Here is a 16,265-nt window from a genome sequence, read left to right on the forward strand (position 1 = left end):
ACAAGTACATTTAAATATTTGCCGAATTCGCAAAATACAGATAAAAACAATATTTAATCGGACAGTTTACGTCACGTTTTTGTTTTTATGGCCCCGGATTGCAATGGTATATAAGAGTGGTGAGGATTTTATTTTGTCGACGCAACCGCAGAAGACAATTAAATTAATAAGAGCAAGACATTTTAAATATGTCCGTGTCGGTCACGAATTCATCACTTTGCACAACAGAAAAATATATATTTGTTGTTATATTATTTGTTGTAAAAGTCGACTCTTTTAACAGGTGGCATAATCGCGGCGATGAATATGTATTTTTAATTTACTGCTAAACTTTTATATGTATATTCATTGTATGAAATGAATTATTCTCTACACTTAACAGGATTTTATATAATTATTTGAGATTTTTCTAAAGGCGATAACGAGATGGCAAGATTGCAAAACTACATATTAAAATTAAATACATCGAGCAGTTTATCTCGTAATTTTAGGGCACAGATTGCCGTGGACGGAATAGTAATGTTTTTTTTTGACGTAAGAAGAAGCAACCGCGAGTTATGTTGGACACATTAAATTAATATATAAAGATATTTTAGAATCTCGTAGTTGTAATGGATTGAATATTTTACGTAACAGAATGATCATTATACGCTGACAAGACGGCTCTTTGAACGAGCGCGGAATCGCGGTGGGTGTTACAGGCGGCAATGAGAATTTCCGATTTTGAAAATCCTGGCTGCGCGCTGGCAGTGGTGGACATCTATTCTCTACTAATTTATTTCTAACTCCAAACACAACATTATGTTACACATAATAACAATATGGTTCACATAAATTTATATACAAATATAGTGGTAGGTAGTAGAATACTCTAGGCTTAAATATTAGAATTTTTAAAGGCATAATGGATTTTCCATTGTTGTTGCCTGTATTGCCAATAAATTTTATTACTCTAAGAAAATATACACAATTATCTGAATATAAGTAGTATTTTTGTCAATAGACTCGACTATTATCGTAATATCATGGTACCAATGATAGAAAGCGTCAGACAACTCCTTGGCTATCTTTTCATATGGTCATTTCTACAAAGTGAATAATTTTAATAAACTGACTGTGTCACAAGTTGGTATTATTTTTTATTAAAAGCTATAAACTATCAATTACTTTGTGTACATATACTGTTGGTCTGTGGCTTCATTCTGATATTTCTATTGAAGCTTATTTCCTAATTTACTGGGTTTTAATCAACTAAAACAAAAATGTGTTATTTTCGATTTTAGAATGTATTCGGAATTCCAGATTCGAAAACATTATTTTAGAATGTATTCGGAATAGTTTAGTATTCGGAAATGGCCATCCCTGCCAGTGAGTGTAACATATTCGAATACACCTAACTGACATAACAAATTTCTACATTAACTCGACTACATGCTACATAAACGGCCTTACATTTGTGCCACGGTGCTTCGTACTGAAGATTTGAAACGGTCGGATGCGTTATTATACTCATCCGTTGTAAGTATAATAGAAGGGGAATCTCACATTTCAGCGACGCTTATACAACTGAACAATAGGGAGACATAGAATAAGAGATCAACATGGGTTGTGACGTAACCGCCTTCCGCGTGTTTATGCACGGTTCGATGGTCAGTATTACGCTCGCCATCGTATCTCTTATTAATCTGCGCCAGTTTGCAGGTTCGAATCACGCGGGCTATAATTATGTGCGAGGGATTTGCTGGATCCCTCGCCGTCTACGGTATGGATATTTCGTACAAATCCCCCGCCACTAATGCAAAAATGTGAGATTTGAGTAAAACACCCCCGCCAAGTTTCAAAATAACAATTTAATAATTATCTAGTTAAGGGTTAAGAATGATTTGAAAATTTGAATTTCCATCGCAATCTGCATTTCTGGCCTTCACCCTAACTGGATAAATATTATTTATTTTTTTATTTCAGAGCGCTGGGGGGGGGGGGGTATTTTGCTTTGTAAAATAGATCCTAAAACGTTTTAGTTAACCGCTGGCTGTTTACGGGTTCCTGCGCCATCAACTCCGTGTATCTGAAATTAATAATTGGTTAACTATTGCCATGTCCGACAAGGGCACTAATCGGACAAGATGTGGTAGTTGGCCATATGATCAAGTCGGCGTTTCGGCTTTCCTCTCCTCTCCGGGATAAATATGATGATCCTTATCCTGTATCTACTATTGCATAGAGAAAAACTGCTGACGCGCGTGAACATATAAATTTTCATGATAGACAAAAGCACGAAATTGAATGAACGTCAACTAGTCGCTTGCTTGGTACAATTTTAGAATAACTATATTACGCTATACTCTTCAAAGAATATTCAGTGTTGCAAGCAAAATTTGAACGCTAATATATTCAAATATATATGCAAGTGGGTGGCACATAAGACATTTTGAAGTAAATACTCACTTATCCAAGACGACTCGAATCCGTTTTATGAATATTTACCTAGTATTTTTTTCGTTAGCGAGAAAGCGTAGGCGTAGCCAGAATATTTTGCGCCCGGGGCAAACTATAAAATTGGCGCCCCGACCTCCACGTTTAATCATATTTTATTTTACATTTATTTGTATAAGTAAAAACAATTCAAATTTTAATGGAACATGTTATATAAAGAAGAAGCAACACTATACATAATATAGCATATGAGCATAGCATAATTTTTGCAAGCCCCATTTTGGCGCCCGGGGGCATATGTACCCCATTGCCTCCAATTTAATTCGATCGTGCAACTGTACAATATACGACCATATGCTTATTTGTCCTCTGAAGGAGTCATTTGGGATTTATTCCGCGAAGTACGTTTTATAGCAATTTCAAAACTAATTTTGCATACCGATGAACCTTCAAAATCAACCCAAAATGTCAAAAACACAAAACATAATTGAACGAATGTAATTATGACAAAATACTGCAATTCAAAAGCAGACAATTCCATTTAACGATAAATTTGTTGCTATTGCTATCAAATTTCTCTAAATTATACTGTCAAATTAGGGAACGTCTGAGCTTCTAATTCAGTTTTAATTTTAACAAGGCATTGTGGCGCGTTAGGATTACGCTTACCACCGTAACTCTGATTACCCTGCGTGGGTTTGTGGGTTCGAATACCGCGGGGGATGAATATGAGCAAGGGGATTACCGGACTCCCCGTCGCCACATGGTTGTTCACGTAAACACTGGTTAGTTACGGCTTCCTCTGCCACCAAGTCTATGAATTTGAAACAAATATCATGCTAACCAATCCTATACCCAACTGGTAACCGGACGAGAGGCCATATCATTTAGCCGTCTTATCGACTTTTCTATTTGCTCTCGAACTCCTCCGTAATGATGTTTGCCGGTCTGACGTCATAGACTCAACAAAACATCCAGCCGTTCAGAACCTGAAATGAGCGTAGGACCACTGACCAAGTTGGGTTTACGCATCAATAGGAAATAAAACTTACATAAAAATTACATTGCGCAATTGAGATATAATATTGGAATAGATTTGGCAGACGGCGGGAAGGATTTTGCGTCGGTTGAGAACCATACTGTTTTGTAGTACTGGGAATAGGGCACGCAGATTAGGAACCATAGAGTCATATACAAGAATTGTGGTTTCATGGTGGTTTAAAATCGTAGTGGTCCGATAACCACCAGATTTGTTAGATTTATAGGCATCATGGTTCGGAGATAGTTTTGCAAAAGCGCAGTATTATTTCGATTACAAACTTTTCGAATCTGAAAAAAAAATGTATAAGAGAGATGAAATAGGCTTTTTTAGAACTGACCAAATAGGGGATTGGCAACGGACATTTTTGTTACTGTGCATTAAAAGTATCCTAATATTAGCCTCGCGGATGTTTTACTCTAAGTAAATAGAGTTTGAAAGAGAATGTTTGACAATGCTATGTTTGTTTTATTGGTTGGTGACAGCCTATGTTTTCTCTGTGTTAAGAGTATTATCACTAACTAACTATTTCATTTGGATGCGTGTTATTCGGGTAAACGACACATATTCGCCAGATAGCAATAACGCCAGAATACTCTGTGGAATTGTAATTCAATTTCAATAGCGATCAACTTACCATTCGCAGTGTTATAAAACAGGGGTGTGCAACCTGGTGACCGTACATTTGAACCCATGTGTATATCCACGAGTTCAATCTATATGCGGGTGTTAAACCCATGGGTTAGGGTTAGTATGAGTTCAACTATCCGTAAAACAAAAAAAATTCCATAGGTGCAATAGCATACAGGTGCAATTGTCATGGGTTCAAATGTACGTGGGTTCAAATGTAATGAAACCGGTCAACCTATATTGCAGGAGGGCCAGGTACAAATAACTGGATGAAGCTGCGGACCGCACCTTTATTTAAGATAGCCTTCATAGTAGTTGCAGGCACAAAAAATTGTTTCTTTTTGTTCTTGATCTTACGGCATTGTTAAGAGTCCTTGCAGAAATAGTTAGTTGAAACGCATACATTTTCAAAGAAAGGAAATAAGTCTCACTAAGGTTATTTTGTGCTGCGAAGAGCACGTGGTAATGAAAAACACAACAACAGTGATGAAGAAAAATATGCAATTCAAGAGTCCTGCTGCACACTAACACAAATAAAGTTCTGTAACGTTTCGTCTGACCGAAATCAGACTTCCTCAGACAAGCGGTTTACAACAATGACAATTGAAATAGATTTGTGTTAGTGTGCAGCAGGACTCTTGAATTGCATATTATGGTATTTTATTCCTGCTACAACATGCTTGCATTACATGCATACGGATCCACTAGCGCAAAGGCATAGAGAAAGGATTGGGAGTTAGTCTCGCGCAACCTCTACTGATAGTGATGAAGAAACAGCGAAAAATTTAATAATGATTAGTCTATTATGTAAACATAAACAAATGAAGGTAACAACCAGCAAGAAAATGTTTTACACACCTGAACTTTCAAATAGTCCAACTAAGAGATTTTCTTAGCTATTGAAAAGTTACTGACAGTTGTAACCATCAAGTTACAGATTTTTTTAGAGCTTGTTTGAACGAATTGTATCAGGAAGCTCATTTTATAGTTTCACACCCATGAATTAGAGAGTCAGCTTTGTGAACGACTGGAAGAAAGCGGGTTTATAAAAGTTTGTAATATTTAATATCTTGTATTTAGCGAATGACTATCTAAATAATTGAAGATATAAAGCGGAAAAGTACGCATGATGAATAATTTAAGCTATAGCAGATACTCGCAGTAATTGTATTGTACATATTATTCCCTAGCGCATAAGCTTCTATCCCGGTGGAGTGGGAATGGAATTCGATAGCTTATTCATACCAGGCGCTCCTCGGTTGCTAAGGATAACGAAGTTCTTGCTACTGTTACTCAGATTAGTGTTTAACCGTGATATACGTCACCGATTGAGAACGAATATCGTTTAGTGGCAGAACCGATGCTATAGCGCATGATCCGCTTCGTTGCACTGTGTAAGCGTCCGTATGCCCGCCAGTGTGCATTGTATAACCTAATGAATGGATACGTGATTTAAATTGTTTCAATAATAGTACTGAGCGGTAATTATAAAAAAGACAGATGTATGTATTGTATAGCCTAATGAAGAGATAGTTTATAAACGTATATAATACTACTAGACGATAATTATGTAAAGACAGCTCACAGTCCCTACGTTTGCTGCCCGTCACATTTACATTTTTATGTGCGATCGATGCACATGACTTTCTTTCACTTACAGGACAAAACGTTAGCTTAATTGAAGGTCTCGACGAACAAAATGTTCCGAAAATTATAGCGGGCATGGAGTTGGATTTCACCGTGAGTTTACGTCGATTTAGGTTCGCTGTATTGTTGCTGATCGTATTTGTTTTAGTGTATATAGTTAACGTCCCCACTGAGGTAACTTTTTTTAAGCCTTCTCACTGGTACCGAGGACGTACCACTTTCATACCAAAACATCATAACGACTGGATAATGCATTTATTCGATAGTTCACGGGATGAATTGGAAATGAGGATATTGAACGCTACAGATATGAAGGTAAGGATCTCATTGGAGCGTAATATTCCTTGTGGTAAATTGGTCTTCGCAAAAGTATATATATGATTAACATTCTATTATCCAATCTCAAGGTATGCTAATCTATACTAGGAGTGTAAGCGTGCGAACCCAGTCAGAATCGAAAGTAAAGTCATGGGGAATTTCTCATATATATATATATACCGTCGAGAACATCATATAATAGCTAATTATCATTCAAAGGCAACAACATCGTCATTGAACGCAAACAGTTTTTTATTTGGTGAACAAACATATCAAATCGACTTGGCTTGACGTTGTTAGGGTGTAGAACTTGTTACCCATCGATCTTTAGATCGGTAAGTATGTTGACAGGTATTTGTCTGTTAGATGCACGCCATATCTCACGAAGGCGCAGTTGAATGTGCTCCAAATTTTGCATGTGCATTTATCATATCTCGGACCAGAAGCCTATTGATTTTGGATGAATTTTATGTCGTATAATTAGCGAGTTAATAATTAATTAGTGATGGGACACGAGGTGTCACTATAGAGTCATGACTCGAAACCGCAGTTTCGATCGATAAGTCTTCGGTCTCCGACTGATATTCTCGTTTATATATTCATTCTGTGCACCAAAAAAATTTTGGCGTTGGCAGACGATTCTATATTTTCATCTGAGTTGTAGTTAACATTGTATCAATATTAGATCTTGTCATCCAATATGGTACGATATAAATTTAGAAAATAAATATACATTTTAAGAAGCAGGAAGCTCTTCAGCTATACGTGTTTAACAACACGGTGACTATATGGCAACGACGTTCTGCGATCGGTAAAAAGAGAATGAATTGTCTTGTGCAGAGTGCAGACAGGACCTAGCCGATGAAATGAGCTCTTGTCAAGTAACTCCTCATTTGAAGAGACGTTTTGTGCCTTTATTTTAGTCAAAACTCTCTATTTTAGGCGTTGGCCATGTGACAACAGCGACGAACCGCAGAGCTGACTTACTGCCGCGCGATCGAGTTTTTTTTTTATCTGGGCACGCGGTCCCAACTTTTTTGACGGCCTGCCGCACGCTACAAGTAATAAATTTATCATATCATGAGTGTAGAAAAAAGACGCCCGTATTTCCTTACCCGCAACAACGTTAAAACACAGTGTCGGGTTTGTTTTCAAGTAATATCTGTCACCAAAGAATATGTTTTAAGGCACATTACAAAACCAAACACGAGAAAAGATACCGAAAATACCACGCTATTTCACGCATTTCTTAATTACTTTTGTTTAATTTTTCAATAGTGAATATATCACAATTCGCCATACAAACACAATAGAAATATGAAGCGTACTCCTATAAAAATAATATCACGGAAATACCTAATGAGCAAGTTACCTGTTGGGAAATATACTGGTGTCTTATAGGTAATTGGGAACTAAAGGGATTCAAAATTTGAGGAGCACGTTTCGTTTTGTATCGAATTCCCAGACAACAGGTTCCTTCATTTCAGAAACCATGCCGTAGCTTTAGTTCTATAATGGTACGTCATATTTACTAATGTATGTCACCACATAAACTACATTAACATGACACGCTTTACAAAAATTGATACATAATTCTCGATTTCGAAAAAACAAATATAACGCCGTTCGTAAGCTCGGTGCACTTTATACATTTGCTGAAGTCTAGAGCCCAAAACATAAAACGCGTTTCGCTGAATATCAGGACATGACGAAAACGGATTGAGTGCGGAAACCCTGAATCCCACCACTGGTGATGGGAAATATTCGAAATGTTTATTCTTCAACTGTTGATATAGTTTTCCACATGTTTCACAACCATATTAACACATATTTGCAACGATTACCAATATATTTATTATTTCATTGCATGTATATTTCAGATAATACTGGTGTGGATTCCAATGTTTGGTATAAAGTTACCACGCAAAATCGACGCAAACAAATGTGGTAATTGTGAAATAACATACGACAGAGAAAAGGTGAGCTTATCCGATCCAAAAATTGATAATTTTTTTTTTCAGCAGGGCTAGGTTCAAGACTAACATTCGTGTCGTGAATTAAGTCAAGCAACAAATAATTCGAGTCTCCAGTAAAGTCGAGTCCCAGTAAATCTCAAACCTCGAGACGAGTCACTGCATTTCCGAGTCCTAAGTTAAGTCGAGTCGCTGTCAAGTCGATTTCGGTTCGTTGTAGATTTCATAAACTAGAGTAGAATGGGTGAATATGAGTCGTATAGACACCTAGAACTCTAGTCTTGTCTTTATCCTAAAAATTTTCCTAAAACAGACTACGATTTTGTTATATAGTTCTCATCCCACCTCTCCTTGCTTTATGCGGTTTTGCAAATTCGGATGTCATGGGGATAATCAACTATATGAGAAGCTGGTTGGACTTTTCGTCGTCATAGCGTTATCTATCCGCTGATCCATCACCATCAAGCCTATTCACCTGCGATAAATAACTGACTATCACCCTACACTACAACAAGGGTCACCAAACTACGGCCCGAGTGCCAGATGCGGCCCGTGGCGTCCTTCCATCTGGCCCGCGATAACACGAAAAAAAAAACATTTATTTCAAGGAATGTTTCCCCGAGCATCGACTTCTTTGTTTATTTCGTAACATTGGCCAGTCAGCAAAAAGCCGCATGCGGCTCTCAAACCCTAGTTTGAGAATCACTGCTCTAGAGTCTAGACTGGCAAACGATGACGATCCTATAAAAACTTCCGCAGTATGCGGAGTAGTGTGATAAATTTTATTTGCAATGATAACAGTGGCATCAAAATGCCCAATTTGTTTTAATTCTAAGCAAGCGAGGAATCGCGTTTGGAGGAAATTGTAAATTAGATACTGAAGTTTGAGCAGTCATGTAACATTCATAGTTTGAGAATATTCATTTTTCGCTGTTTGGATAATACATGAATACTTGGCACGATTTCTCGAAGAACTTTCAACATTTACGACTAAAAATTAGACACGCCCTTTATCTGAATTGTATGATTTAAATAGATTCTAAATAAATAATGAAACATTTACTCCGGGTAAAATTAAATAATCAAATTATCAACTTAACTAGAACATAAAAAATACAAATTAATATGTATTCACAAGCTATCTTAGTTGCAGCGGTGGATTTTTTTCTATGTGTGTGTGCAGTTGTCTCATTATCTGAATATTCAGTGCCCGTTCGTTTACTGTAGGACCTTATTACCGGTCAGTTGATCACGATCTATTTTGAAGATTTTAGTCGCAAGCAGGTTGGCCAGCCCTGATATATAGTACTGTAATCTCTCGCGTACTGTTACTATTTTACAAGTCGCATTACCTTTTGTACTGCTTACATGCGGATATTCATGACAGCAATGTTTTGCTAACAGCTAACCTCAGGATATTTGTCTAGAAATCTTGTATATATTCGGTTTCTCGATCTATATTCTGCGATATAGAATTTAATATTCAAGACTGTAGAATTTATTATTTGGTTTCTGCGAGACTAACTACTTATCCTTCTTCTATTCTTTTGTGCCGGCGGATCTGTATGCATATATTGCAAGGATGCTGCTAATTGATTCAAGAGTCTTGCTGCACATAACACCGACACACGTCAGACATTCATAGTTGAACTATGTATGTCTGAAGAAGTCTGACCTTGGTCTGACTGGAGCAGTTCGGCCATGTCAATGTAGATGAAGAAGCAGCATTTGTAACCAATATTATTCATGTTTGTTACATCCTCATCTTAATATGTAACCATTATTTCACTTTGTATATATCAATTCATTCGAATACTGTAAATATGGATAATAAATGACTGCGTGGTACAGAAACAAGTAGGATTTTTGTCATTCTTAAATGAAAAATGTAGCATTTTTAGTCTCCTAATTTGCATTTTCCATATATGCAGATAGACGATGAAAGAACTGGAGCGGTTGTTTTCCACTTCGATGGAATCAGAGACGATGATTTGCCCCCGACAAGGTAAGGAATGTAACACCATAATTACACCACTGTGTGTAATCATGAAAAATCATGTTATTGGGTTTTATTTCGGCCATATTCAGGACTGATGGATACAATCAAGTTGCAGAATGACGTATCAAGTCCATAGGCACATTTTTCACAGCGCGCAAACATGACGTCACGTGATTACGCATTAGAAATAAATTTATAGCCGGTCACAACTAAAAAATTGAACCCATGGGAGATTATTTAGTCTTAAGGACATAACAATATCTTTTCCAAACTCGAAAGTTGAAAACTGATACAAATGACTTATCGCACCTTTTATAAGCGTGGCGATATGTTATATATACATCCTCTCTTAACACACAGTGTTATTTTTACCAACTTCATTTCAGAAACCTTAGTCAACTTTACATATACTGGGTCCTGGAATCGACTGCAACCCTTCGCGTCACCGGAGAAGATTCTTTAGAGTTCGAGGACAGTTTCCATTTCAATGCAACTATGACATACAGGTTAGAGTTATTGGACACGAAATTAACTTATAGATCGTCTTTCTCAACAACTAATCGACTTTATAGTTTCACTATACAAGGGTTTATATGTCCTGTGCACACTTTCATATGACATTCAATATGTTTTTTTTAACATTCGTCTGGAATATTTATTGACATCGGAGTGAACATATTAAATATTTGACCTTCCAACTCAACAACAAATGTCACCTCAACAAAAACAATTTTACAGCAACGATCCATATGTATACCTCGTGTCCAATAAAAATTACAAATACATACGTGGAAGTTTGTTTAACAATATTATAAGTTCAAAGCACCACTTGTTATAGGTTTTATATCTTTATTTCCCTTGTTGGGTTAACAAGAATGTTAGTACGCGACAGGCACCAGCAAGATGCCCAAGTAGTTGTGCACGTCTACTGGACTTATGCGATTCATTATGCGAATTCAGCAACTTTTCTTGACTGATTTTTTTCGGCTAAAGAAGTATGTTTCTGCTCGGTTAATGCGTGATAATCTTTTGTTGCAGTTCAACGACTCGGATAAAAACTTGACCTCGTGATAGAAAGTTGATTAAGAGGTCATGCTTTGAAGTAGATCACGCATTTTTAACAGTTTCTCGTGTTGCAACTCATCTGGCATTTTTTGTCGATAATGCTCGCAATGCAAAGACAATGCGTCTATTTTATCTCTAGGACATTATCTTCATAAGGTTCCAAAATTTAGATTTGATATCAGTAATTCAACGCTGACTCATAGGTACATATCCCCGCTAAATGTCCATATTCCTAGGATTGAATGTTTGACAAAGAATGTGTCGAGTCATTCGAAGTAGTCATGTTTTTTGGTTAAAAAGCTCCAAATCGGCACAAATTTTACCTGTCAGCATTCAAATCCTTAGGCCTTGTGTGAGCCGTATTTCATGTTCAGCAGAAGTTTGTGAACCACTTATACGGAGCATAAAATCGTGATTTGACAGTCTATGTAGCTTGTTCACTACTGTTGTCACTCGTCGTAACTGAACATAAGTTTCTTAAAATTTGAAATGTCTTCCTGGAATGTGAAATAATAAAAAAAAAATTCTGCTATAGGAATTTGTACTGTCCAACCCATTACTCGTTAATAACCCGCAATCAACAGTAAATATATCTACAATGTGCAGTACAGATGAAACTATTGTGTACATAATTACTTAAGTATCACTTTAATAGTATGTACATTCTTCTGCGAACTTGAGGGTAATACTTTTCGATCGCTCTGATTAATTTATTAAAATGAGGTCCGCTACAACGTGTGATGGTCTAATTTGAAACCCAGAGAAATAACTCTACCTGCAAGATCGCATTACCACGATGAAATATACGAACACTCACTCATTATAGAATAGGAAATTCAATTCCGTTAAGCTTGAAAACTTTTTATTTTTTCACAGAAGGGACTCCGATTTCTATCAAAGTTATGAACACAAATATGGTGTGACAAGAATTATGGAAGAAAATACGCTCACGCTAGAGGAATTGCTTGCGATAAAAACTAAACTTTCAGTCGCAATCGTCTCAAACTGTGGCTCTACTGCTGGAGCGCGTACTCGAATGAGATTGTTGAAGACTATAATACGATTAGGATTTAAACTGGATGGATTCGGTGCATGCTTTTGGGGAAGTGGCAAGTTTGCAAATGGTAAAAGCCGAGGCGAACCTGAATTCTTTGCGGAAGTCAGAAAATACAAATTTTACTTTTCTTTTGAGAATTCCTATCATTGTAAAGACTACATTACTGAGAAGTTTTTCAACAACGCTCTCAGATCCTTTACTGTTCCTGTTGTCTGGGGTGCGACGAGAGAGGATTATGAAGCAGTCGCACCACCTGGATCATTTATATTTGTTGAAGACTTTGATTCTATGAAGGCTTTAGTGGATTATCTTAATTATTTAGACAAGAACGACACGGCATATTTAGAATACCTCAAGTAAGTAGACCATACTTGACACTGTTAACACATTGAATTCGCGCATTTTTACCGACAAACTAAAACTTCAAAAAACTCGACTTTTCTCAATTTAATCCCTGCATATCATTAATTGCATTTTAGTTTGTCTCGCCCTTATTTACATTAGTTTGCCTAGATATTTTCATTCACATTGTTAATCCAGTGTTAATTTTTTGTGGGAATTAAATGACTGGTATATTCTGCAACTATATACAACAATTGTACGTTTGCAGGTGGGTGACAATAAAGCCAAGAGACATTCCTAACTACGGAAGAGCAAGGGATTGGTGTTCAATATGCAGAGCGTTACATGGAATCAACATTGACGACATTTACAGTCCAAAATACAACACGGGTAATCCAATTAGACCATTATTTACAGACGGCGTCGCAACGAGGACTGTCGAGCATTTGAAAGACTGGTATTATGGGGAAGATAATCCCGAGTGTTTTTCAAAGTATTGACGACCAAAGAATCAGCGGAATTCGGCCTTATATATTTCAGGATAAGCGTACATTCTTTGATTAGACACTGCCCTTTTATATTCTATGCAACAGGCATCATTACCTGTTTAATTTTGCCTCTATTGAATGCTTTTCATCTCGGACAAAATATTGAGCAAAAACCTTACCTATCTTTTATTGACATACACCAGTATTTGCAATACTTTATTAAACGCGATTGCAACTTTGTTAAGATTAATCAAACGATTACACAGCACAGCGCACGAGACACGAGAATCAGCATACACTCCTGGCTAACGGACAATGACGTCAGAATTGAGTGTTATATTTGCGTTATAATATTTTTATTTATTTCTAGTGGATATGATATTGTTTCAATTCCTCGATGAGCATAATGTTCCCCCAATGTCGCATGATTTTCAATTATTCAGTTGGAAGTTTTGTAAGATGGGAAACATTGATACAAGTTTTTAATGAGGTAACATTTAGTCAATCATATCAGAAATTTTTGCCGATCCGCAGTGACGGCATTTCATTAGTTACATTTAATGCAAAAGCATGAATGCGACAGAAAAATACAACGAATCCCGAGACCAGTAGCAAAGATATTTTTCACTTTTTCATTTTAAAGTAACGATAAGAAAGATCAAAGCCGACACGGAAGATAATAATCAAAATAATGTTAATTTGGAGATGGGGATTATAAATTCATTTCTATAATTTCCCTGGCGTTTCGTCGACAATGATCGCACAGTAGTTTTCGAATTTGTCAAACAGAAACAGAACGCGCAGTTCCGCAATAAATTTAAAAAAAAATTAAGCATGATAAATTGACTCAAAACTCAAATACCCTCAGAGAGAAGAAAACCAGAAATCGAAAGTTTAATGGAAGATGTGAGTCTAGCTTTCTGTGTAGATGATTTTGTAACTTTCGGAAGGGTGATGAAAGTAGGTTTTGATCCTTCTCTAGAAACATTAGCAATGTTTCGTTTCATTTTGAATACTTGAATACATGCTCATTCTTCTGGTTTTGACGATAGGATATTCTTCAAATGTTTTTGACTATTTAGAAGAAAAGGAAAAGTTTACATTCGTAGTTGAGTATTAGTGGTTGGAGATCTTCGACAACGCGCCCCTAATAAACAAGTCTTGTCACGAACTAAACGATTTGTTTCTGAACCAGTTACTAGTGTTAAGTGCTGTCCTAATGAAATTCAACTAGGAATCTGTGTAGTTTGTTCAAAACAGTCAACACGATGGCACTTGGAATAGAATCAGGAACACGGCATCTGCTGAAACAACGAACATAAACTAAATATTTCATACGGCAAGGCAACCCAATTTTGCAGTATTATAATATCGCAACTATCTATATTTCAAATCAATCAGAACGATATAGATTAAAAACATACAAAATCCAACAGTATATACATACCTAATGTTTTGACTCCACATGCAAAACAATCGGACGAAATATGCTCTGAAGTAAATAAAATCCAAGCTTTATAACTAAAATATTAAAGCAGTAGTTACTGTGCTCATTTGACTGCCCTAAATTATATTTGTATTACACTTGAGAACCTCACTTCTTAAAGAATTTGTAAATTTACAAATAGTTATTTCCAACAGATACATAACGAGTACTATCAACAATACAGAACCTGTAAACACTGATTCACACCGAATATTGGCCTAGACTGAGACAAGACATCCAAACATTTCGCTTCCAATTATAGCAGTTATACATAATTATGAAGGTACTGGTTGTGCCGAGCTTGATAGGGTAGATCAGGGTGGTCCAACCCGCGGCCCGAGCACACATTCCTTGCGCCCCGCAAAACAATTTTAGCGTGTACTATACCATTGGTAGATATGTGTTTTTGTTGGCAGAATATTTTTGAGTTATTTTTAAATTATTCCAACTGGGATTGGCCTTTTTCCTTATCCCGATGTCCGGATTGATGTTTGTTAAAATCGCGGAATTTCAATGTTGTATCCATAAACGTCAAGACTGTGCAAATATGGAAATGACTTCCCGTGATCGGTACGAAGAGAAATGATTGTCTTGTGCAGACAGGACCAAGCCGATGAGATGAGTCGCGCTTTCATCTAAATTTCGTACATTTTTTTAATTTGTGAGTTTTGTGCCTTTATTTTAGTTAAAACACTTCTTTATTTTCAAGCATTGGCCATGTAACAGCAGTGATGAACAACAGAGCAGACTTGAGCCCCAAGCGATCTAGTATGTAGCTGGGTCAAGAGTCCCAACCTAGACGTAATTTCGGTTGTTTAAGGACAATACTACCAGACCTGGTCACTCTAAAAGTAGTGAAATTAGTCAAATATATGAATTCTTCATACAATAACTGTAAAAAATAGGCCAAAGAAAAGGAAACATATTTTCTTTCCCACAGCAACGTTCAACCACAGTGTCTGGTGTGTTTCTAGGTAATATCTACCACGGAAGAATATATTTTTGAGCGACATCACAAAACCATCTCTGAGAAAAGTTACCAAAATTACCACGGTATTTTTCAAGAAGCAAATGGTAAACTCGCGATGTTTTCACCACTTTCTGCTGGTTTTCTGCTACTGCGGCTCAGCCCAGTTTTCTGCTACATCGCCAGAAGTTTTTGCGGCCCGACTACCTTCAACCTTGGACCATCTTGAGGTAGATAGTATGTAACGGATACTGCAATTAGTCGGAATACAAATGAATATTATTGCTTCGGTAAAACATGTATAGAAATAGATTTTCAATACGATTCGCGAAAATCTTTAGATTCGAATCTCGCTCCATCCCAATCACTAAGACGAGTAATAATTTCACAACGTCTATATATGCATCACGGAGTTGATTTTGAATTAAATGTAATTACTTTGAGCCACATATCATGTATTTGGAAAATTGTCAATCATATCTCCCTGCTACTTATTTTTTATACTGTGAAAAATTCTAATTGTACAGGCATTCAGGAATGCGAATTAAAAATTTTCTGTGGATAATATGTGGATAATAAAATATATAAGTTTGACTTGTTATATACTGGCTCTGTGATCTTCAAACCTACCTTACATACTAGCCCATTCATCAGAAATTTAGCAAATGTAAAAGTTGTGCATGTGGGATAAGTACTGTAAACTAAGTTTTCCCACTACGACTCCGAGTTACAAGGTAACTAAAGTCGTGTCCTGTCCCTTGGTGCCCAAATTAATGTCTTCAATCTATGCACCAACAACTAACAACTGAACAATACTG

General features: G+C 36.6%; 1 protein-coding gene across 1 annotated transcript; it reads left to right on the plus strand.

Moving 5' to 3' along the window:
• Positions 1–4,753: 4,753 nt before the first annotated feature.
• On the plus strand, positions 4,754–13,264 carry LOC120327132 (4-galactosyl-N-acetylglucosaminide 3-alpha-L-fucosyltransferase FUT5-like). The gene is made up of 6 exons (XM_039393534.2): positions 4,754–6,067; positions 7,951–8,049; positions 9,975–10,048; positions 10,429–10,548; positions 11,984–12,520; positions 12,775–13,264. Exons 1-6 carry the CDS (start codon positions 5,828–5,830, stop codon positions 13,004–13,006), a joined length of 1,302 nt encoding a protein of 433 aa, XP_039249468.2. The 5' UTR covers positions 4,754–5,827; the 3' UTR covers positions 13,007–13,264.
• The last annotated feature ends 3,001 nt before the right edge of the window (positions 13,265–16,265 follow it).

This window comes from Styela clava, chromosome 4 (genome assembly GCF_964204865.1).
Source record: "Styela clava chromosome 4, kaStyClav1.hap1.2, whole genome shotgun sequence".
NCBI classification, from domain to species: Eukaryota; Metazoa; Chordata; class Ascidiacea; order Stolidobranchia; family Styelidae; genus Styela; species Styela clava.

Excerpts from the sequence above, each read along its gene's own strand:
- LOC120327132 (XM_039393534.2), top strand. The coding sequence starts at position 5,828 with ATGGAGTTGGATTTCACCGTGAGTTTACGTCGATTTAGGTTCGCTGTA. Across the intron at positions 8,050-9,974 it reads TAACATACGACAGAGAAAAG|ATAGACGATGAAAGAACTGG; the intron begins GTGAGCTTATCC and ends CCATATATGCAG. Across the intron at positions 12,521-12,774 it reads GCATATTTAGAATACCTCAA|GTGGGTGACAATAAAGCCAA; the intron begins GTAAGTAGACCA and ends GTACGTTTGCAG.